General features: G+C 31.9%; 1 protein-coding gene across 1 annotated transcript; it reads right to left on the reverse strand.

Moving 5' to 3' along the window:
- Positions 1–234: 234 nt before the first annotated feature.
- Positions 235–13,157, reverse strand: LOC143042987 (uncharacterized). The gene is made up of 7 exons (XM_076215487.1): positions 13,144–13,157; positions 9,705–9,811; positions 8,018–8,320; positions 7,740–7,803; positions 6,165–6,229; positions 4,038–4,112; positions 235–2,347 (listed from the first exon to the last, which is right to left on the reverse strand). Exons 1-7 carry the CDS (start codon positions 13,155–13,157, stop codon positions 2,220–2,222), a joined length of 756 nt encoding a protein of 251 aa, XP_076071602.1. The 3' UTR covers positions 235–2,219.
- Between the last annotated feature and the right edge of the window lie 13,542 nt (positions 13,158–26,699).

Below are 26,699 nucleotides of genomic sequence, written 5' to 3' on the forward strand. Positions count from 1 at the left end.
ACAATGTTTTCATGTCCGGCTTCACATGCATAATGAAGTGCAGTTCTTTTATTTACATCTGTTTCATCTATTGCGGGTTCACATTTAAAAAGGCATTCAACAATACGAATATGTCCATTTTTGCAAGCTGAGTGGAGTGGTGTTTCTCCATTCCAATTGTTTTTATTGACACCTGGGTATTTGTTTTCTAAAAAATAAGTTAACAAATCGGAATATCCCAATGACGAAACAATGTGGAAAACATTTGATCCGGTTGAAGCGTCGACAAGCTTCTTTGATTCAATATATGTTTCAAGGTACCAAACAAAAGTTTTTCTGTTTTTCTGAATTTCCAAAGATTTATTTGATAAAGCATCAAAAATCAAATTATTCTTCATATCAGATGCAAGGCGTTGATAAAATTCACTTTCCATCAATTGCGGTACTATTATAGCATGCGGACAATCATTTTCTTGTGAAATATGTAGTTGTAGTTTTTCCTTGATAAATAAGCTGCTGCTGTGTCTTAGAATACTTTTCACAAATGATCCACCAAGACATATTGAGACAACATCAAACAATTCCGGACTGAGAAAGGAATAAAACGTTTCATTGTCCATTATAAACACCCCCTTTAATGATTTGAATGTTAAAAGCAACATATCTTTTGATGGGTATTGTTTGAAACTGGATTCGTTAAAAACGTCTAAAAGAATAGTGTCTATTTTCTCAGAATAGCTGGAACTGGAAAGCTTGCTAATTTCGACTTTATTATTCAAAACGACCAGAATTGCTAAAGCAAGATAACCAATATCGGAATATGTTTGCATGTCAGCAATTTCAGTAGATACGGTATCTACAGGATGTTTGAAGTATTTTAACCAATTTTCTTCGTTGTAAGTCGAACACATAACAGGGAAAAAATGATACAATGAAAGAATATCGTCAGAAATTGATTTTGGTGGATAAGATTTAAAGTATGACTGGTAAATTGTTCGTCGTTCTTCTAAATTCAATAGTAATTCATCCGAATTAAGATCTTTATGAAAAAAGGTAAAAGTTATCCTCAAATTTTCAAAAACCTTTTCGTTTAGTAGAAAAATGTGTGTTCTGCAGGTTATAATTATTTTCACAGAATTCGATTCAGTTAAAACTTTTATCTTTGAAAAATATTTTTCCCATCTGTCAGTAATGTCAGATATGTTTGAGGAGTATTTTCCTAGTATATCGTCAAATAGAAAAAGTTGTCTTTGATTTCTTCGAAAACGTCTTACAATATCCTCTGGTTCTGAAGCAACAATTATTTCATAGCCTTCCTTTTCGAGCTTTGAAATTATATAGTATGCAATAGCCGTCTTCCCTGATCTAAAGGGTCCTGTTATTAAAATGAATGGATTTTCTTTAATGGACAACACAATTTCCTCTGACGCACGAGTCGGCACAAAGTTGATCAAAGAATCGATCCAAATTTTCATATCCCCGGTACATTTTGTATATTGACCTTAAAAAAAAGAACAATATTAGAAAGTTGCATTACTATTTTGGAACTTTCTTTCAAAATCATTTTGGGAAAGGGTTGTTGACAATTGAAAATGATATATATTTGAAATAAAACGATTTGCATGTATTACTAAAACTACAAAGTTTAAGATTGATGCTAAATAATGCACCCGAGAATATAACACACACGTGATGATTTTATCTTTCCAATGGTGAATTAAGAGTAGTGTTTCCTTGTTTTCTTCTAAGAAAGTGATTATTAACAAAGGTTTATGTCGTGTGATATAGCACAAATATTGTTTTTTTTTCTTTCTAAACAAATTTAAACAGCTTACTAGATCAATAAAATACAATGCGACGATAAGTGACAAAGTCAGCACTTTTCCGACCATATAGGTTTATGATTAATTAGGGACTTTCCATTTTGAATTTACTCGGAGTTCAGTATTTTTGTGATTTTACTGTTATCATCCGCAGCACCTGAGATTATCTGTACAGTAAGTGTTACTCAGTCTTGAGCTTTATACGTTCCTTTTGTGTGCAGTAATGTGTCTTTAGATCGTTTTACTTTTTTGACATGACGTATTTTTCGACTCTTAAGCTTAAATATCACTTTTGCATCTTCAACCTCTCTTTTATTGAAATTTGTTTAAACAACAACCGTTTCGTAGTATAATAATTCATCAATAGGTGCCTATATTATTGTATGTTAGAAATAATAAGTTCTCAAATTCTTTCTTTTATACTTGCAATAAACTTTTTTTACATGAACTAAATTGAATACAACACATGTATTCAAAACAAACGGACAAAATATGGTTTATACCAATTAACTTACCAAGGGGAAACGCAATGAAGAAACCAATACCTAAAACACATGTATTAATGTATACAATTAATTAAGATAATACAGTAAAGTCAAAACACCATGCTCTTACTATAAATGGAGAAATATATAGAAAGTTAATTACTATTCCCTAAACAAAAAAATGGAAAATACTTGATATTTGATTTCAGAGAGGTAGACACTGTGACCAGTTTGACATACATAACTTAAATGGCTTTTTTACCTATGACACTGAGTTTTACATTTGGAAGGTCACAAAGTGTTTGGTTATGATAGTAAAACCTACTACTCTATAATAACAAGTATATACAACAGCAATATATTAAACCCAAGCATTGAAAGATTTGTGAGGAAAGTAGAGAAGAAAGTATCTAGTACAACAGTATACAGGAAAGGATAAAGTTTGTTTCCAATATTAAAGCTATATTTAAATAAAATGTTTACTTTTCGACTCAAACAGTATTCTTTGTGACCAACTGGAAGAGGACATATTAGTGTTATAAAAATTGCAGTAATTTCTTTTTTTCAAGTTAGTTGTGTCAAACCAAGCAACTGTTTGCCAACGATACTTGGACAAACTGCAGATGGCGTGAGTTCAAAAAGACAAAATGAATGAAAAATTGTTTTCATCAATCATTACAAACCTTGTTGATATTCGTTTGGCCAACTATTCTTATGCAGTCCAGTTATTTCATTGAGGTTATTTAAGACACTATTCATATTTATATCAACGTCACTTCTATTTTATATCAGTCTGCGACATGAGGTACTAAATGACAACATGTCCAGTTACCTGCTGTCATGTATGAATAATACATTTATCGTTTTATCTACAGCACTAGAAGAAAAACTTAGCAAATGTAGTAATCACAGGTGGTAGCAATGGTCCCGCTGAATCCTTTTCAAATCTTTTGTAGAATAAACTCAGTTTATGGAAACAATGTATGTTATTTTTCAATTTTGTATGGGGCTTTGTAATGTTAAACGTAGAAAAATCATAAAGGTTTTGATTTCACTGCAAAATTGTAACGATTGCGATTTTGGGAACGTTCGTTGAATTTTTAAAGTGTCCCCATCTGATTAGTGAAATATATCTCATAAAAAAAAATCTGAAGGCTATATTTTACTTAAAGAAATAATATTAGTAAGGACTTTGAAAAACAGTCTCAATCGAAAGATATTTTACAAACGCCAAATCTTTGTAAGGTTTTTTAAGCGAAATATCTTTTGAGTAAAGATTGTCATAATAAAACTATTTCATCATTTTTATCAACTTTACAAAAGTATATTATTTGCCGGATGGATAATTCTCTTGATTTCGTATTTAAAGAAGGCATAAATTTACCCTATGATACCTTCTTCTCTACGGATTAAGATCTAGTATCAGGATTCGAAATTGAGATTGGAAATTCCATATCAAATTAACAACAGAGAAAAATATTTTAATTGTACAATTAACAAAGTCAACTCCGTGTTGTTGTTTTGCAACTTTTATTAAAATTGAGAACTTTATCGACGTTTGTCTTTTTTTGCAGTATTGGTTTCGTTGTGTTTTTTTTTTTATTGAGACATTGATTTTCATCTGATCATTATTATTGTGTCTTTGTAATTTAAGTTGTATCAGCCAACGTGAAATATCAAGGCCAACCACATAAACATAAGTTCATACCTAGCTGTAAATGTAATTTCAAAAATAAATTAGCTGTTTTACCTATAATCAGCAACACAGGTACAAGTAGTATAGAAACAACAATCGTTAGGATAAGAGATCTTCCACGGACTAGCACTGAAAAAAAGATTAATGATCAGTACTTAGTTTGCTTATTTATTACGAATAAACTCTTCATAGATACAGACAGAGAGTTGTAAAACAACTGTATTCATTGCTCATTTAATTTGTGTTTGATATTAAAGGTAAACCCCAACAAAACTTCAATTCATTTTTTCATATACATTTTTATAGAACTTTTAAAACATATTTCTAGTATTTTGTGCACATTTTTATACGGTGGCAGAATGCGGCCACGAAGGAAGAAAAAAATATGATGTTCCCTCAAGATACTATGTCGTTCCCACAAGATAGATATCTCGTTCCCTCAAGATGCTATGTCGTTCCCTCAAGATACTATGTCGTTCCCTCAAGATGTTATCTGGTTCCCTCAAGATAGTTATCTCGTTCCCTCAAGATACTACGTCGTTCCTACAAGATAGTTATCGCGTTCCCTCAAGAGGATATGTCGTTCACTCAAGATATTATGTCGTTCCAACAAGATAGATATCTCGTTCCCTCAAGATGCTATGTCGTTCCCTCAGGATACTATGTCGTTCCCTCAAGATGTTATGTTGTTCCCTCAAGATAGTTATCTCGTTCCCTCAAGATACTACGTCGTTCCCACAAGATAGTTATCGCGTTCCCACAAGATAGTTATCGCGTTCCCTCAAGAGGATATGTCGTTCCCTCAAGATATTATGTCGTTCCCTCAAGATACTATGTTTTCCCCTCAAGATGATATGTCGTTCCCTCAAGATGCTACGGTGGCAGAATGCGGCCATGAAAGAAAATAAATTTATGTTGTTCCCTCAAGATACTATGTCGTTCTCTCAAGATGCTATGTCGTTCCCACAATATAGTTATCTCGTTCTCTCAAAATCCTATGTCGTTCCCATAAGATAGTTATCTCGTTCCCACAAGATGCTATGTCGTTCCATCAAAATACTATGTCGTTCTTTCAAGATGTTATGTTGTTTCCTCAAGATAGTTATCTCGTTCCCTCAAGATACTATGTCGTTCCCACAAGATAGTTATCTCGTTCCCTCAAAATGATATGTCGTTCCCTCAAGATATCATGTCGTTCCCTCAAGATATTATGTCGTTCCCTCAAGATATTATGTCGTTCCCTCAAAATACTATGTATTTCCCTGAAGATATGTCGTTCCCTCAAGATGCTATTTTGTTCCCTGAAGATAGTTATCACGTTCCCTTAACATAGCAATAAAATTATAGTAATATATTCTTTACAAAGTATCTTGAGGAAACGACATAGCATCTTGAGGAAACAACATAACATCTTGAGAGAACAACATAATATCTTGAGGGAACGACAAGATATCTTGAGGGAACGACATATCATCTTGAGGGAACGACATAGTATCTTGAGGAAACGAGATAACTATCTTGTGGGAATGACATATTATCTTGATGGAACGATACAGTATCTTGAGGGAACGAGATAACTATCTTGTGGGAACGAGATTACTATCTTGTGGGAATGACATATTATCTTGATGGAACGATATAGCATCTTGAGGGAACAAGATTACTATCTTGTGGGAACGAGATTACTATCTTGTGGGAACGACATAGTATCTTGAGGGAACGATTTTTTTTTCTTTCTTGGCCGCATTCTGCCACCGTAGTATCATTTATAGTACATATAATATGATAAAAAAAACTGTCAGACAAAGATGTCTGTATCTGGATGCTTTTACCTTGAAGCGAGAACATAGAAAGCATTTTTATATACGTTTTTGTTATGATAGCATTATCCTGCACATTAAAAAAAACTACGATAGCATAAGTATATGTCTTTTTTATAAAAATAAAATGAAGTGTACACTTTTTATTGTACCATTTTCTACATTTGAAAATGCCTGTACCAAGTCAGGAATATGACAGCTCTTATCCATTCGTTTTTGATGCGTTTATTATTTGATTTTGCCATGTGATTATGGACTTTCCGAATTGATTTTCCTCTGAGTTCAGTATTTTTGTGATTTTACTTTTTTGTAAGACGACGGCATGATATTAAAGTATATTAAATTCATAAATTATACCTACCATTCTGATAATTATGATTCTGGTCTCCCTCATCTTTAGGTTGGGTTGAGGGTTGTGTATTGTCTCTGATAATATGAGGAAAATTTGTAGCTTTAAGAAATTTAAAATGCAACTGTAACATATTAATTTAGAAAAAAAAAATCAAATAATTTACACTCGTTTCGTAAATTTTATCAAATTCCTTCAACACTAGATCTTTGGAACATTTCATCATCCGCAAAGAACTTTAACATTTCGTGTGTTGTGTCCCGTCATATACTTAGCTGAAGTGCATCATTTCATGTTGCCTTTTGTATACAATTTTTTCCATAAATCTGCTTGAATGCTTAATGTTTGAATGTCAAGTAGTTAAGGTAGCACAATACAAAGATTTTTTTACTTCCAATCACTAACCTTTGAAATGCTGTAACTTTCTTATAAATGCATAGAAAATAATAAAAGAGGTATATATAGATAGATAAAAGGTTAATCTTTTAGATAAATGCAATATTTTTATTATGCAATCATTATGTAATCAATTATTATGTAATTAGTGGCAAAATCTTGGTATGTTCACTTGAATGAATTTAGCTCTATCATCTCTTTAACTATACAGAAAATTTTAACGAAATCTTAATCAACACATCATGGGCTTCAAAAAGGTGTCTCAGATTGTCTCTATGGTATTCTATTCTCTCATAAATCTCTAATTAGTGTAAACATTCTGACCACATTAAAGAAGATAATGTTTAATTAGGTGTAAAATTTGTTCTATACATTCTATCTGAAATCTGAGACACCCTTTTGTAGATAATGGCCATAGGAACAACATATAATAAAATCAACCCTCTAGGGATACCTATGCAGAAGCTAATTTCATTTGAAAGTGGAAATTTGGTGAAAAATATTTTAGACACAGTTAACATTATAATTGGTTACATAATTGTTGCATAATACTAACATTGCATTAATTTGAAAGTGTAATCTGTTAGCTATCCAAAACTACCACTTTTATAAATTTTCAAGCATTATTAAGAAAGTTACAGCATTTTAAAACTTGGGAGTTGGAGTTATAAAATCTTTGTATTGTGCTACCTTAAATGGAAATGTAAGGAATATCTATAACATTTTGACTTGATATTTCATTTCCTTAATAATAAAGACCTTTTTTGTGTGATTTATTGCAACTTGTATCGCTCTTTGACACCTCATTAAGAAGTAGAAGTAGTGAAATGTATACAGGTATATTGGTTCTAATTTTATCATTTGAAACAAAATATCACTTATGACAGCAAATTTAATAAAAACATACGTATCGAATAATTTCGATATACCATTATTGTTTTTTTTTAAGTTAAAATCTGTTCCGTGTTTACTCATTTAATGCAATTACTTTCGAGTGAAGGTTAAAATATTGTCACTTCGATTTTTACTTTAAACATGAATATTACCGAAAAGAGAAAATAGAAGTCATACATTAAAAATTCGTTCGCATAACGATAGTTAATGAATATTAAGAGGATTCTTGGCAATCCTAATATCTTTTTTGTTTTCTTAATGACTCTAAAGTAACCTAAATATTTTGTGTTATCTTACACGGTACTTATTAAGGGACATCGGGATTTTTCTAGCAACTTATGTACTGGTGCACAATCATAATCTGAAAAATAAATTCATGTTAACTTTTATTTCCTTTCAAAGAAGTCAATTACTATACTGTTGTAACATGTGTAACAAATAAAAATATTCATATTCATTTTTAACTTTTTGTTTTACATTTTAGCTGAATGTTACAAACTTTAAACGACACATATGTACTTTCAATTTTTATTTTGCTTTAATTTATCTAAATGTGTTTCATTGATAATAATTACCTGGAGAAAGGACAAATCCACTAGGACATTGCCTCATGAAACAAGAGCAGTCTTCCTCAGTTGGCATACAGAAGCATGTATGGTTTGGGCTAACTACAAAATCATATCCATTTGTGTAGTCACATCTACATGCTCTGTCTTCTGTAGTTGTACCCAAAGAGAAGCGTACTTCTCCTTCACCATGACAAAGAGATTTTTCAAATTTGCAAAGATAACTACCATTTGTCCAGAAAATAAAAGGTTGATAACGATCACTCGCACATTGTACACCTTCTAAACTTCCAACTATCTGTATTTTATACCCTATAAAAGTTGCAACGGATAAAATTTTCGAAATGTTGGTATTTACATATATGGGGTCTGCGCAATTTTAAATCATGTTAGAGCGCAGGCTATCTGAGCCTTTCTTCTCATACGGAAATATAGTAACATTTGTCTTCTGTATGTTTTCAAAATATTTACTCATTCTTAAATTTGAATTAAAAAAACTCTGTTAACTTGTATCTTTATTATCACAGGACAAAATGGCATGCAAAGATGCTTGTCTGGTTTTGCGAAGACTCTTGTCTACTTAGTATCATTGAGTACAGTATTCACTCTTTAAAACATTACATGTATGTCCTATGAAGAAAGAAAGGTGTTTTTCTGTCATTTTTTTTTAATTTCTGAATGTACTAAATAACGTCAATAATGTAAAGGGTCACTATCTGTCAAATTCATGTTCACTGATTTGAATCAAATTTTCATATACGATTTATAACAATATAAAACATTCATCCAAATTATGAAAATGTCTTAAATAAACAGTTTACAGGGCATGGGCTCGGTAAGGTGTGTCTTCATGTTGTGTGTATTCTAGTCTAGACGCCATCTACTTAACTATCGAAACGACCCCGAAAACAACCGACGGTCAAATAACACGATATAAACATAAACATAAATATAAAAATATGTATGATCTTCGTGCAAAAGGATTTTTCTCTGTGTCTGTTTGAATTTTTGTGGATCGAATCAGTCAATCAAATGATTTACCTTTGTTTAGATTCAATGTTGACATTCTTTTCTGTTAAAAGCCTAGAAAGCTTCAATCATGCATAAACCATCTCTAGATTAGGGGTTAAATTGGAGTTTTCAAGTGAAAAATTTAACCTTACTAGCTGTTAATAGCGAATTTTTATTTCACTATTTCACTTTCGTTATTATCCAAGTTCAGAATATAAATCTAGAACCTCTTTGTTAAGGTTTAAGGCGATATTTACGGAGACGTCTGTAATGTTCTCACATCTATGGAATTGTATGCGACTGTCACACAAGTGATATGTTAAGCTAGTTATTAAACCAGGTTTTAGAAACCAATTTCTACATAAGAAAATGTCTGCATTTGTTGTCGCTTGTTGCAACAGATTTGTTTTTGTTCATAATTTAAAACATGAATTTGCCCGTTTATTTTTTCCGTTTAAATTGTTCTACAGTTGTCATTTTTGTGCCATTCATAGCAGACTATTCGACATTGGTTTTACTCATTGTTGATTGTCGTTTGATCACCCATAGTTGTAAATGTCTGTGTTATCTGATTTTGTATGGGGAGTTGTCTCATTGGCTATCATACTCCAATATATTTTTTTTTATAATATATTAAATAATGACGAACGTTCAACCAAAGTACAACTGTTTAAATAAGACTTACCAGGCGCATCAAACTGTGGATTATTTCTGCAAGCTTCGATGTTCCTGATTTTGTTAGCATCGGTCAAACAATGATATCTATCCGATACATTGCACAAGGCTTTAGCTCTTAAATCCCATTGCGAATAAAAAGGGCATTGCAATGTGAAGTCTATTTCAAGTCCATACAGAGTTGTGTGTGTCTGTAAATTGTTATGTTAATTAATCGATGCACTTTCCTTTCAAATTGATTAAACTGTCATTCGTTTTTGAGATTGTGTAATCAAACAAATTTTAACACATATTTTCGCTTTTAAATCTGTTAAAGCTTTATGGACAGACTAGCATACCTGTATATGATAAAGGATTCACCAGTTATCCGCTTATAATATTAAGAATAAATTGGTATACTTCGCATCACTATACATATTTAACAGGTTACTCATTAGCCAGGTGTAGTCATCGCTTCTGTGTTATCATGGATTATCATTGATATGGTCAAAACTTAACGAATTGTTGATCTTCAATGCTGTCCAATATCGTACTTTATTTGGGCATTTTATATTTTTTAATTCGAGCATCACTGATCAGTCTTATGACGAGAAGACGAAACACGCGTCTAGCGCATAAAATCAACCCTGGTACCTATGATTAGTTTTTTTTAACCCAATCGACATACAAGACTTAGTTTTAAAAAAGGAATTAGTTCTCATAAATTAGTATTTTTTTGTTAAAAAATTTACTAAAATATTGAAGGATAGTTTTCTGCAATACGACAGTAAAACCCATTTTAAAGATTCGCCTCCTCTTGGCTTTGTGGTATATAGTCTTAAAAGCAGCGACGTGCAATCGAGAGAAATGTGTTAAAATGGATGCGTCGTATGAACAAGTTTCAAACTCTCTGCAGGTTAAAATCCAAAAATAAACCTCATGGGTCAGCTGGTGGTGTGATATTATGCGCACATGTGTCCTTATTAAGATATTTTTTTTTTCTCACTTAAATATTTAAGGCATTTGTTCATAAAAATATATCATATGTAAATAACTGATGAGATTCTGAACAAGCACATACTATACTGCGGGCTTACACTGTATCAAAAGTGCATATCGTCCTTCTTTATTAATTTAGATCAGCAAAAAAAAAAAACAAACAGATATTTATACAACTTACCATCAAAATCAGAAGGAAACCGATCATTATTTTCTTCCTTTTTTTTAAACCTTTTTAATCAATGTGCTGTAATAGAAAATTCATAATTGGTTGGATATAATATCATAATAACTTGAGGACAAAATGATCCTTTAAAGATTTCTGATTAATCTTTAAGATATTTCCCTTTGAAATATCTCATTTCCTTCTTATGTAAATAATAACTACAAAACACTGCACTCCGAGTAAAATTTTAATCAGAACGTCCCTTATCAAATGACAAAATCAAAGGCTCAAACACGTTGGATAACAACAGTCATATTCACGACTTTGTACATGCATTTTCTTATGTATTACAGTCGCACCAAATTCAATTATATTGACGACAATGTGTGTAAAAACAAACAGACATAATGGATAGGATTGTCAATAAGGGTACAGCAGTCAATACTGGCTTATAATCTTAATCACTAACATTTTTTCACCAATATTTGAGATTGACAACATATAAATATGAAAACAAAATACTATCATCACTTAACCAGAGGTTGTCACAGATGACAACATTTACATGTATCTCCCTCATGCAAAGTTCTGGTTCCTTTCACAAATTTGGCTATACTTTTCGAACTTTTGGATTACAGCTCCTCATCTGTTATATAAGCTTTTGATTTCAAATATTTTGGCCATGAGCATCACTGAAGAGACATGTATTGTCGAAATGCATATCTGGTGCAGGAAAATTGCTACCATTTATGTTATTACTACCACTGGGTCGATGCCTCTGCTTGTGGACTGTTAATCCCCGAGGGTATCACCAGCCCAGTAGACAGTACTCCAGTACTGGCATGAAAATATGGATTTTTTTTTTGTGTTATTAAAATGTTAAAAATTATTATAAATTAAGGAATATATCTCCCTCATGCAAAGCTCTGGTTCCTTTCACGAATTTGGCTATACTTTTTGGACCTTTTGGATTACAGCTCTTCATCTTTTATATAAGCTTTGGATTTCAAATATTTTGGCCATGAACATCACTGAAGAGACTGTTCTTATACATCCCATCATTGTGTTATTTTATATTTGTGTATTCCTGTCTTTATTTTTTGCCAATATGCTTGGTCTATATAAATTATTGTGCTTCTTTTTAACATATTTGTTTGTTTGGTATTTTTAGTCATTTAGTGAATAGAATTAAAAACTCTGTTGACTGCTGTACCCCTATTTTGACAATTTTACTTATTATGTCTGTTTGGTTTGTTCACACATTGTTGTCAATATAATGGAATTTGATGAGACTATCATACAAGCGAGAGGTTATATAATTAGCTAGCTATAAAACCAGGTTCAATCCCCAATTTTCTATATAGAAATGCCATTGGGTTAAGGACTTTTAATTTTGAATTTTCCTCGGGTTCAGTATTTTTGTGATTTTACTTTTAACAACTATTGATCAAATATTTTAAAATGTCTCTGTGTCTAATCATTTGTTTCCAAGTCTAGTTTTTACACTACATTTACAACTTTGATAGGAAAAAACAACATCGTGATATGTGTTTTCACAAATCGAAACTAAGTCAAATAAACAATTAACTCACCGTGTATAGCTCATTAACTATCCGATCATTGAAGTCGAAGTCGATTGCAAGAAAACGTCTATAGAGGATATCCATTTTGAATATATAATGAACTTTAAAATCGGTAATTTTGTTTAGTAGCAACAATACAATCATTAGACACACCTGTATAATATTTTACTTCCGGATACGCTTTCAAAAACCAGTTTAAAAATAAAACGAGTCATTCAATTTTTATTTAAAATAAACAAAAAAATGAATGCAGCTAGAAAATTACAAATGAGCGACAGTGTGTGTAGACGCCTGATTTGTATACATTAACCACAAACAAGGTTAATTCAGCCTCTATCAATGTAAAGATAAGACACAATCAATTAATATGCAAGTCAGAAAACTGTTTGTGTATCTAAAGTTAGTTCGCAGGAAAAGAAGTATCTCGATAGTTAAGCCATTGTGTTGTAAAGGTCAACCACTTTATAAAACTTATCATAAAATGTATGTGATGTCGATTTTAGTCGTTCTGTCCCATATTCATATACTTCATATCTATATCTATATTTTCAGACCAGTTATTAGACAGCAGATTTGTCCACACTTTTTATCGTTTGTTTACCTTATTCAATAGACATTTATAACTCATACACGTTAAACTGTTTGGCAAAATGTCAATAAATCGATAGACAAGATTTCTTATTCGTAAAGTTAAGATATATACTTACATACGCCCTCGTTACTTTAAGGCAGCCATTTTTATACACACATATTATTGAATACCTGTTTCAAAGTGCTTAAAAAACAACCTTTGCCCTAAATCAACTGTTTAAATTATTTGAAAGATATGCATTAGTTTAAATCACTCAATTTGACAATACAGTTATCAAGGAAACTTTTTATTGAACTGATTAGTTTTATTGAATTATACATATTCATGTAGACCAGCTGTGGAATTAGAAAAAAAAATATTGAACTAACCAAACACACGGCTGGATAGATATCACTGAAAAGAGAAAAATGTAAGCTTTCAGATTAATGATGCCGTAATAATGAGAAGAGGTCGAAATTTAGCATAATTGAGGTCAAAGGTCAACAATTATATACTTCCAAATATTGTCCTAACCGTGAATTTTGGGTCAAATTCAGAAATGAAATATATATTAAGAAAGCAGAAATTAATTTTTCATTCAGTATATAACGAGCCTGTAGAGAATACCGTTTTTTTTTCCAAAAACAACGTTATTTTTTAATAACAATTATAAGAATTAACGTTTTACTGTATCAGTGAATTTTGTCTTCTACACTGTAAAACGCCCTAAAACCATTTTACGGACATTTCTTAGGGCAAGTTTAAAATATAATTTTAACACGTATTTTATCATAAAAAACAATCCTGGTGTCTGTTCTTTGTGTGCATTAAACTCCTTAAGTAAGCGTCTTTTCAGATTTCACCGCTTCACTAATACAAACGGTAGCATTCAGGTAAGGAAGAACTGAACCCGTTTCTACTAATAACGTTTACGACAAATAACTATACATGTATGCACTGATAACCTTAAAACCATTTAAACCTACTAAATATACCTCTTTCGATATTAAAGGGTCAAAATGACATTCATGAAAATATTTCCAAATAAAAAATAACCTCCTACATGGGGTCCCCTGCTACACCCCCCCCCCCCCTCCCCATCCCAATGAAATTGTGAGAGTGTTTGCAGAAGTTGTGTGTCACTGTCCATAAAGAGTATTTATTAAATAATTCTTATTTGTAGTACAAAGTTGGAAAATATCCAAACAGACAATCCGGAAAGATTAAATCGGGAGTAGGGGGCTGCAGTTACATATCTATAGGAAGGACAAACCAAAGAAATAAACCCTGTTCACCAGCTACAAGAGTGGAATTCGTCTTATCGCTTAGGCTGAAATATTCGTTGGAAGTACTTGATAAATTGCATGCTTAAATTGTTAATTTTTAATCTGTTCAAAATTTGATTTTGCTAACCTATATACTACTTTGCCTCATATCATTATAAAGAACATAATGCTTTGATACTATAATTTTTACTAGATAGTAACTTTGTTCGCTTTGGAGATTAAGTATATCGAAACAACACCTCATACAAAAATTTAAAAAACCTTTTAGAGATTTTGATGATATACTGGCTCTCAATAATGACGACTTCAGTATGTAAAGTAAAGAAATTTATCCCGTTGAACTAACTTTAAATCAAGATAATACTAATACTAAACACTGCCCTTTCCTCAATCGTTATATCTATATCATTAACGGGAAACTCAATACGTCATGATCCAATAACGTGTCTTACGTCTTTATTCTTGTGGACCATTGGAATTTAGCATATGTAAGCACCGCACTTTAGGGCAGACCATTGCAATTTAGCGTGACCATCATACGTTAGCGTCCCCATTACATCTAAGAGTCCTACATAGGTAAATATGTAGAACTCAAATCTATAGCGGGTTACAAATCTATGGCATATTCTAAATATATGGCAAATGTGACGTCATACCATCCTAATTCTATGATAGATGTTTTACAATCCTATTGTATGGCAAGTTTGTAATTTTCTTATCTATGGATGATTTGTTTTGTTTCCGAATCTATGGGATTTTGTTCAAATTGAAAACAATGCAGTGCACATATGACCAATGACTTGTCAAACCCAAGTTGAAATATACGACAACGGGAGCATGTTTATAAACATATGTGGAATAAACAATCCATAGTAGTCTACCAAATGGTTATGACAACCAAAATATTTTGTTTATGATGAATTTATATGTAGAAGTCAAATCTATCTGGGGTTCCAGATCTATGGTAGATCCCTCATCTATGGTATATATGACGTCATATTATCCCTCTTAATCTATTGCATATTTTTTTTAATCCTCATCTACGGTAACTGTTTAGTTTCCAGTTCTATGGCAATGTGTTTAGCTTCATAATCTATGCCGGGCTACTAGTTTTCAAATCTATGACATATTTTCTCAATAGGTTGGAGTAGTCAGTACATATCTGACAAATAATTTCTATGTCGAAATGTCCAGAGGTAACGACAGAGCTGCTTTTAAGTAAAAACCAGTATAACAAAAACGGATTAGGATAGTTACTAGGGAGATTATTCATTACTGTTTGAAAAATGACTTTAGGTTTGAAATCATGTGACCCGTAAGAATAGCTTATTCGTCCTTTGACAGTAGTTAAGGAACTTGTTAAAAGCACTGAAAGATTAGGTGTAGAACATTTACTAGAGGCCGAGATAAAACGATATTTTACTGGTGTAGTCAAGGTAACCAATACAAAGTAGGAACCTTCAAATGTTCAATAAAAAGTCTTAGCTGTGATGTTGTTATGAAATGTTTGTTTATTATATGACTCTCTGTGGCGAGCATGGACTTGCATGTAGATGAATTCAAAATGTCATTCCTGAGAACGGCATACCACCACCATATTGTTGGCTGCTTTGTCGGCCGGTACAAACAAAAACCGCTTTGAAAGTTCTTGAAGTTTGTGTCTTATTCTGGAATCATGCGCATAATGTACTCCATTATTTACTTCTCAATTCTATTTAAAATATGATATTCTATAATTATCTACAAGCAGCTATATAGTTATCAAAAGTACCAGGACTATAAATTAGTACGCTACATTCATTCATTTTTTTTAAATAAATTTAAGACTCGACAGTTTTCATAAGATTTTCCCAGTTTACAACAATTTTTTACAAAACGTGAAAAGAGCATCTTTGGTGACCTGACGACACTGTTTCCAGTCTATTTTGGAAGGAGGACGAAATTTTGATCCTCTTTTAATAACATGTTTAACCTTTCGTCCTGAACGATATTAAAGTTCCCCGTAATATTAATATGGCCATATGAAACATATCTAAACTTCGAAATTCACACTTTCAAATTAAAGGAGTATTATTTTCTACATTGACGTCTGATGGTTTTTTTTTATTATGAAATAATAGGTGGTTCTGTGTTTTCAAAATAGGGAGGTATAAAGTTTTGAAAGATAAAGTCATTAAATATACTAGATAAGTTGATAAAATCAATACCTCTGCTTATATATTTGTTTTTCAGAAAATGACGTTTGTAATCTTCAGATTTGTCGATACGTGGGAACAGCCGATTTTAATTCTTAACCACTTCAGCATACATGTATTCAACATGCAGACACCTTATATATTCAGGTATTCCAATCTAATTGTTTTTTGTAATATTCTTAACAAAGAACAAAAATGTCAGGCATTCACCTCAAAAGCTATCAAAACCTTTAAACAGACTTATTCAGAAGGGATATTTTTACGATACTGTTGGCAGGTCGTAAAAGATTGCATGTTTTGGCTTTTACAATGATTCACTTATAGGGTCTTTGCATAAGATATTCACACATTTATTCTAAAACCAGTTGTTTGCATGATACGGGTAATGTTCTTCTCATATATTTTATGAGGGTATGATAATAAACCTTTAACGGGAGTGGTTGTACTTGATATTCACATGATGAAGACATAATCTTTCAATCAGTTTAATCGTGGTCTGGAGCTGGCATGTCAGTAACTGCTAATAGTCCTTTGTCAATTCATGTCTCATTGTCATTTTGTTTTGATTCTTTTGTTACCTATTCTGACATCGGACTCTGAATTCGTTTGAACTGGGTTTTTTTCTGTGCGTATTTTTGTGTGTTTTTTCAAAATTGGCTAGATGTATAGGGGGATGGTTTAGATCTAAAAAAATAAAAAAACAAACCATGTTCAACCCTGCCACATTTTTCCGCCTGTCCGAAATCAGGAGCCTCTGGTCCTTGTTAGTCTTGTATTATTTTAAATTTTGGTTTCTTGTGTATATTTTGGAGTTTAGTATGACGTCCATTATTATCACAAGTACACATTTTTGTTGAGGGGCCAGCCGAAGCACACCTCCAGGTGCGAGAGTTTCTCGCTGCATTAAAGATCCATTGGTGGCCTTCGGCTGTTGTATGCTCTTTGGCCGGTTTGTTTATCTCTTTGACTCATTCCCCATTTCCATTTTCAATTTGATGTATTATGAACATTTATAGATGGACAAAACGACGTTTACACGAGTGTGATATGTAAAAAGCTCTGTATGAACATAACTGAAGCATTACATTATATCATATTATTCTTCACAATACCTAAATACATGAATTTATATATAATTGTTACTCTTATTTAGACGACGTTATTTAGCTAGATAACAAAGAGGGATGTAAGAGTTACATTATTGAATTTGCAGTATGTATCTTACAATGCAAGTTTATAAAGACTTTTGTTACAGTCATGTGTGACAAGTCTTACTAGTAGTATTATACATATTATATATAAAAAAGAAGATGTGGTTTGATTGCCAATTAGACAACTATCCACAAAAGACCAAAATGACACAGACATTAACAACTATAGGTCATTGTACGGCCTTCAACAATGAGCAAAGCCCATACCGCATAGTCAGCTATAACAGGCCCCGATAAGACAATGTAAAACAATTCAACGAAAAAACAAACGGCCTTATTTATGTAAAAAATGAACGAAAAACAAATATGTAACAAATAAACAAACGACAACCACTGAATTACAGGCTCCTGACTTGGGACAGGCACATACATAAATAATTTGGTGGGGTTAAACATGTTAACGGGATCCCAATCCTAAAAAAAAAGGCTTAACTCATCAGATGGACAAAAATACAAGTGGACGTGGCCGGGTACTTATACATGTTATAGAAGGACTAAAAACATAACCACTGGACTAATATTTGACTATTGTTTGTTAGTTCAGTCCATACATTTTTGTTTGGTATCAATTCATATAGCACAAATTGAGCTAGCAGGGGTTTTTCTTCGAAGTTTATCGCATGTTGCTTTATATAAGTTATTTAAAATCAAGTGTTGCTACGTAAACATTCTAAACAAGTTTAACACCAATTTCATACCCAGGTTTAAAACTGGGAGGTCATTTGCTTTGAAAAATTATGTTGTTATAGATTATCGTTGGTTATCTCAACAATGTTGATTTTCTTTATGACCTGGTACGGCGAAAGTGGAAGGCCAAATGCGGGGTTCATGCTACCAACATTATCGCTATTTTACCTGTGACGACGTTGTTATTTTCACTGACAACAGGCACGTGGTCCTTAGTTATCGCACTTTACTGTGCTGAGAACGTATTTCAAATGATATTAGCAACTTGGAATGCATCAGAACAAAAGTCGGGCATTATAAGCCTGTTAGGTAGCCTATCAATAACGTTGAAAAAAATCAAGGCTAAAAGGTCCATGAAAATGTGCAATGTTTCTACGTAGTAAATTAACAGGCCACTTATCAGACTATGTGTATGCTCATTAAACTGACCAATACAATTTGAGGCTTTTTTCAAACACTAACTGGACATGGAAATAGGTGATTAGAATGTAAAGAATAGATTATAATTTGGATGGAGAGTTGTCTCATTGACACTCACACCACATCTTCCTATATCTATATGTAACAATAGTCAACTATCAGCCAAGTGGTTGTACACAAATGTAATTGCATAGAAATAGGTAGACTACTAGTATGGCTTGTCACTCTAACTCTGAAACGACTGTAATACAAGTTGAACAATCAAAGTATTTAATTTCTACACGGATGAGAACATGCGATGAGCTAACATATAGACATATAGCATACGGGAATTTGAAAAAGGGTCCGAGTTTTAAAGTATTCCTTAGTTGTTAGATGTTAGTTGAAGACTTAAGTAATTTTTTTCGATACGACTTAAGAATTTTTACTTAACGAAGGGAATTCTTAAGGAAGACTTAGGTTAAGATGTTTTGTGCATATGGGCCCAGTGACATAATTTCTATTGTTTTTCTTTCAACTGTTAGCCTACTTTTATTCTACGTAAATAAAATCATTTGATGACACAATATATATGTATATTTGGGTATTACATTTCTATTCCAGAAATTCGCAGGATTTGTATTTCCTGGTATCAGTATCGAATGTATGAAGTAAAGTTATTAATTTCCTTGTTTTCCACCTATGCATATCTGTATTTCAAAAATTAACTGTAGTCAAACATTCGCTAGTAAACACTATGATATTCATTTACAAAACTATCATAGCGTTGTTATTTGGAATTAAATGTATTCAAAATCAAGCAATAGATGGGGATGGATATTGTACAAACAATAAGGTGTAAGTATTGTTACAGCTCTTTACAAACTTACATTCATATTGAATTGAAAGAAAAAGGTGACTTATTGGTCCATTGGGCCGAGTGTATTACATATGTTATCATATTTTGTACAAATGTATAATATTTATGCTGATTTACACCTTTCACTATAACAAACAATTTTTATGATTTACTTTACATTAATGTTATCAAGACAAAGGTTTGCAAGACTTGCTTGTTTTGTTTGTATAAATGTTTGCTCCAGAATTGTAATTAAGATTAACATCTGCAAACAACATAATTAGGCGGAGTTTAACCTCTGTATAGGTAACATTACTACAAACAAAGCTAGCAAGCCAAACAAATCTGTGTCTTGCTAGCATTATAAAATATAAAATGAGTTGCAATATCATTAATATGATATGTAAGACTACAAATCATACAGGTTCGCTTAAAGGGTGTTTTGTGCGCTAAACAAGGTGACTGAGCTCAACTTTTGCGTGGTGATAACGATGTTTTTTCTTCTATTTTTAATAACGATAGAGGCGCCTTTTTATTCACGCATGTTTTAAGATATGAACAGATGGTCCCTTGTATTCTCTTGTTTTAAAAAAAATCCAAAAATTATGTTCCTTCTGTAGTCGTTAATTTAAAGAAAGGATACACATTTTGAATTAAATGATTTCTGATTGCATCAACTCTTTTGCTTTAAGGAATACTTGTTTTGTTTTTAGCTGTGAGTGTATGTATAGTCCATTTTTGACGAGAAAACATGTATCATATGCTATGTAAATGAATTTGAATATCCAATTGGTATGCATTTAATCAATAATCTTCTAATAATATAAGTTATTCGAATACTTATGATATCGAGTTAACCTACAACTGTTTTTCTTGGAAGTTAACAAAAATTGGTTTGACAACGAAACTGTTTTTTTCAAATAGACAAAAGTTTGCTTCTTATACTTGTTAACAGACAGCAAAAGTTAAGTATGTGATAGCTTTTATCAATCGCCGACAACTTTAATGATTACAGTGATTGTGTACAATATTTTTATATTATTTCGTGATAGTCCTTATGATTTGTAAACATATTTTATTCTGTCTCGTATTTAACTTGGGTCGGAGTAATGCAATTACTCTGAATCTCTAGTAGAAATTATTCAAACAGGGTCTAAAGAATAGCGTATTATTTTATATTCTGAACCCTTGATTTTCAGCTTGGAGATCAATACTGGAAAAACTTTATTTTTTTCTTAATTTTTACCTTCTCTATTTTGAATTAACATATATATATCTTTTTATGTTGTAGTGTGAAGACATCAAATGGTACATTTTATATAGAAAAAAGGTTTTGCTGTAGAAATTACGAAGAACAAAACGAAGAATGTAAAGGTACTTTATTATTCATGTAAACAGCGACTATTGTAAGATTGTGAATTGTTTATACAGATTAATAACAATTCCTGATAGATTTATCAATATTTTACTAGAGGTCTTAACTAAGATGATACTACAGTCTACGTAAATAGTTATCAAAGGTATCAGGATTGTAACTAAGTACGCCAGACGCGCGTTTCGTCTACACAAGACTCATTAGTGGCGCTCATATCAAAATATTTATAATGCCAAACAAGTACAAATTTGAAGAGCATTGAGGATCCAAAATTTCAAAAAGTTGTGCCAAAAACGGCTAGATAATCTATGCCTGGGATAAGAAAATCCTAAGTTTTTCAAAAATTTCAAGGTTTTGTATACAGGGATTTTTAAAAAAATGACCACGTTATTGATATTCATGTCAACACCGAAATGTTGACTACTGGGCTGGTGATACCCTCGGAGACGAAACTTCCACCAGCAGTGGCATCGACCCAGTGGTGTAAATAGTTATCAAATATACTAGGAGTGTAATGTAGTACGCCAGACGCGCGTTTTGTCTTCACAATACTCATCAGTGACGCTCATATCAAAATATGTATAATGCCAAACAAGTACAAAGTTGAAGAGCATTAATTTATTGAGAATCCAAATTTCAAAACGTTGTGCCAAATACGGTTAAGGTAATCTATGCCTGGGATAAGAACATCCTTAGTTTTGTTCAAAAATTTCAAGGTTTTGTATATAGGGAATTTAAAAAAAAAGACCACTTTATTGATATTCATGTCAACACCGACATGTTGACTACTAGGCTGGTGATACCCTCGGGGACGAAACGTCCACCAGCAGTGTCATCGTCTAGTGGTGTAATTAGTTATCAAAGGTACCAGGATTGTAATTTAGTAGAGTATATTATACGGTAAATGGGAATTGAAATCAAACGAAAATAACCTAAATATACATAAGGAAATTTTTCTTTAACTCTCAAAAATTGTTTAATAAGTTAAAAATTCCCACATCCTGATGATACACCGGATACTTTTACATCAAATAAGTTGTCAAAATATCAGTGATGTGATGTGCAGGTCAGGAAGCTTCTCGTCTGTTTCAAACTAATCTTGATTTACATTTATATATTATCAAAGGTAACAGGATTAGAATTTAATATGCCAAGCGCGTTTCGTCTACATAAGACGCAGCAGTGACGCTCAGATCAAAATAATTATAAAGCCGAACAAGTACAAAGTTGAAGAGCATTGAGGACTCAAACTTTTGTGCCAATTACGACTAAGGCGATCTATGCCTTTGATAAGAAAGTCATCAGGTTTTCGAAACATTTTCTCATCATTGATATCCGTCGACAAATTTTGCAACAGCAATGGCAAGCAATTCCCGAAAACAACATTGAAACATTGATAGCAGTGATAACGTGGAGCTGCTAAGACTGATTTGTATCTCTTCGGCATGACTGATATAAAAATTTGAGGTGGTGGTTTTATACTTTAGTTGCATGGTGGAAACTCTTATTATGATACATTGAATTGTATTCATCAATCTCGCAGGAATTGACTGTCCTCTTCTCAATCTTGTGCATGCATTTATTGACATCGTCTAGTTTTGTTATTTAGAATTATATGACATAGCATAAGAAAAGAATTGATTAATTACTTACTATATTTTTAAAGAAAATCAGACAAGTGGATTTTGTTTTCAGAATGTAAGATAGGATATACATCTACAAGTGGGGAACAATGTCAACCGTGTAAAGGTGGAATGTACGGTAAACGATGTGCTTTCAGTTGTAAATGTCAAGAAAATGAGAGGTATTTTGAATTTAAATGTTCAGAATTAGTATAACAATTGTTTAGTGGCTAGAAGTCATACAATTTAAGTAAGCTCGCATTTTTTAAAGTCTAATGTAGATTAGTTGTGATTTGTTTGTTGCATACGAATTTATCGAACTTACTTGATATTTTACCCATGCACTCGATACCTTACATGTTCAGTGTTGTATTTCACTATTATAAAACTGCAAAGGATATTGATTTTAGTTGGGAAACATGCTATAAAGTTTTAAAGTTTTCTTTTCTTATTACATTATTGTATTGCATCAGAGACAAATTAATCCGACAAAATACGTTTCGTATTGTATTTTGAAATTTTTTAAATCACGCATTAAATAAACTCATCATAGATACCAGGACTAAATTTTCTATATACGCCAGACGCGCGTTTCGTCTACAAAAGACTCATCAGTGACGCTCGAATCCAAAAAAGTTTAAAAGGCCAAATAAAGTACGAATTTGAAGAGCACTGAGGACCAAAATTCCGAAAAGTTTTGCCAAATCCAGCTAAGGTAATCTATTATCTGTCTTAATCAGATCAAATGTCAAGATATCAACGATACGATAAAATAAAAATACGACAGTTTTCGTATTTGTATGGAGTTTGAGCAATATGTTTTGTCTAAAATTATTAATTTTTTGTCGAGGCAGATATCTAGCTTATATAAAAATGTTTGCGTCAAATTCCAACGTCATTACTGTGGCATTAACCTCATGCTAGGGGCTGTTTTGCCAAGCAATAATGTATGAATATTTGATTAAAAGTGAAGTAAAATCAAAAGAGCTGAATCCTTTTTTGGGTAAGTATGGTGCAAGAATGAATTGATATTATGAACAAATACCCTTTATAAATATGTTGTCAGGATATATTGAACAACCAAAATTAAGGAAGATGTTTGTTTAATTGTCAATAAAACAAATCAGAGACTATGGCAATAACTATCAGTATTCGTTAAGCCTTTTACATTGAACATTGCCCTTGTCGTAATGTAAGCTATTAAAGGCCTTGTCATAAAAAAAGTTAAATAATTCAAAAGATAAAATCAATGGCGTGATTTACATTTAAAAATATGGATGAAACCGAAACCAACGACAACCACTCATTTCATGCCCTTGATCTGAGACATATACAAACAGACTTTTTACTATGGTTTACAGGTTTATGAGTGCTCTACCACCCCTAAACGAGAATAGTGATGTTACTGTAAACCACATACATTAACGATAAATTTATAATTAAAGGAACGTTCAACGAAATACGAAATTCAACGAATACCAACGAAAAACCAAAAACACTCGCGGTCCATTTTTCGCTGAAAATAATTCTCAAACTTCAAAGAAACCCAATCTTTGATACGGTAGACATCGTTGCCCTCCTTTAGACGTATATCCTATTGTGGGAAAAGCAAAAACTCAATATGAGTTTTATATCCCTTTAGTATATGTCGCCTTTTTTTCTTTGTGTTATTCCCTGTTTGTATAGAATTTTATATTAAAGTAAAAGTGTCTTGAGTAGGAAAAATATAAAAAGCCTTCCATTGAGGAAAAGTGGTTATTTTTTTTGTTTTCTCTTGGATTATAAGACTAAATGTTCTACGAAGTGGTTTTGAATAAAATAACAATATCAAAATTATAAGATGTGGTATGCTTTGCATTAAACACAGCTATCCACCAAAGTTAAAATGAAGTGAATGAACCCATTTCTTTTAAATGTAATAATAAAAACTTTAAGTAGACAGCTCTCTCAAAGCAATAAAACACAGCTGTAAAATATAATGACATAAACTACAAGTTGTTTCCTAGTGAAAGTACCACTGCTACATTTATATGGCAAACGCGTGTTTTCACTACACAAAGGCACCACTTTTCAAATAATATTTCATTGAGATCCAGTATTTTTACCACTATGTCATGTTCCCTTTAGAACGATTATCGCGCCTACAGACGTTTTGTATATCCACGCATATATATCGACACTGTTTATGATTTCAGATGTGATCATATTAAAGGCTGTATTGGTAAGTCAATTAACAAATTTTTCAAATATATTTTCAGACAATAATGCATAAGTCACTATGAACATATTAAATACCTATCAATTTTGTTATTTTCTTACAAGCAGATTATGTAGATTTTCTAAATTTCATATCAAATATTTGTGCATGTTGTTATCCCTTGTCAAATTACCTAGAAAAATTATTGTCCAATTATTCGTCATTTGTTTACCACGTGTTGAGCATTGAAGAAGAGGAATTTTATAGACATTAATCAAGAAAAAATTAAAGGTTAAGCAGATCCTGCTATACATGTGGCACCCGTCGTGTTGCTCATGTTATAATAAATCAGGTAAAGATCTATCTGCCATTAAAGGAGTAGGTCCAGTAAAACCCCTTTTTGGCCCCAAAATATAGGAGTTTTACAAAATTGTTAAAATGTAAACTTTTAGTTATTTATTGGACGGACGAATGCTTCTGCTACATAAATATGAGCTGTTTTTGACAATACAATGCACATATATAGGGTAGTTGCACCATTAAGTCATGCTAAATTACTGAAATCTCCACAATTCTAGCATTTTAGTTAAATTTAAGACGGTTTCCGTGAAAAACGAAAGTGGCCGCATTCGTGTTCATCCTCAATATTGAAATTTAAGTTGTATTTGATGACAATACATAATATATATAAATGTTGAGGATGAACACGGATGCGGCCACTTTCATTTTTGACAAAAACCATCTAAAAAGAGACATTTTTTGGCATATTTGCTAGATTTTTCATATTTGAGCTTGAATCGGATCGTTTTTAATGACTAGATCAGTTACAATCTTTCTTTCATATAAACTAATTGAATCAAATAAAATAGATACTTAAGTGTCAATCTCTTTCGTCAGATGAATCTGAAATTTCAGGCCAAAATCGGTCCTTACCGGACCTACTCCTTTTCAGACAATCCATTGTTAGGTTGCTGCCCCTGAATATGTTATTTTAAGGACATTTTGCAGTGTTTGGTTATTATCTTGAATATAAATATAGATAGAGATAAACTGTAAACAGAAAAATGTTCAGCAAAGTAAGACCTAAATATAATTGACCCCTTAAAAAATTGTTGCCCCTTATAGTCTATTTCTAACAATTTTCATTAAATTTTGTAAACGTTTACAAAATATTTTCAACTGAAACTACTGGGCCAAGTTCATTATAGTTTTTACTCCTTGAAGACATGACAGCTGACATTGCATCATGTCCATTTTGACTTGTCTGTAATAATCTGAGATAATTGTAAGCATCAATAATATTCAGTAAAGTAAGATCTACAAACACATCAACATAGCAAAAACCCAATTTTGTCATGAATCCATCTGTGTCCTATATCTAATAGGCGCAAAGAACAAGGTGAGCGACAAAGGCTCTTTAGAGCCTCTAGTTTACTTAAACCACATATGGTTATGTATGCATGGAGATCATACCAATCTCTGGGTTTGAAATTCTAAATCGATTTACTATATTTTCCCATCGATAGTTTAATGTTGCCAGTGAAACATAACACTATTATATATTGTATACATATTTCATTCATTTCACTATTTTGTTGTATTTTTCTATATTTAAAAACATTTTTATATGACGACCAGTGCTGTCAAAAAAGGCTTATATTATCTTATTTCAATAATTGTTTATATATAAACAAGCCTAATAAATAAATGAACGTGTCAATAATATTGTGTTTTAAAATATAATTTTAGGCTTTGAAGAATCATTTACATCATTTAAGAGCACCACTCCGAAGAACAAAGCAAACAGTCTAGTTAAAGGTAAAACAGTGTGTCTGTATACTTATATATTCAACGAAACCTCGTATTCCAAATGCTA

Source organism: Mytilus galloprovincialis, chromosome 8 (assembly GCF_965363235.1).
Source record: "Mytilus galloprovincialis chromosome 8, xbMytGall1.hap1.1, whole genome shotgun sequence".
NCBI classification, from domain to species: domain Eukaryota; kingdom Metazoa; phylum Mollusca; class Bivalvia; order Mytilida; family Mytilidae; genus Mytilus; species Mytilus galloprovincialis.

Excerpts from the sequence above, each read along its gene's own strand:
- LOC143042987 (XM_076215487.1), bottom strand. Across the intron at positions 8,321-9,704 it reads TCCACAGTTTGATGCGCCTG|GGTATAAAATACAGATAGTT; the intron begins GTAAGTCTTATT and ends CAACTTTTATAG. Across the intron at positions 6,230-7,739 it reads TGTCCCTTAATAAGTACCGT|AGACAATACACAACCCTCAA; the intron begins GTAAGATAACAC and ends TCATATTATCAG.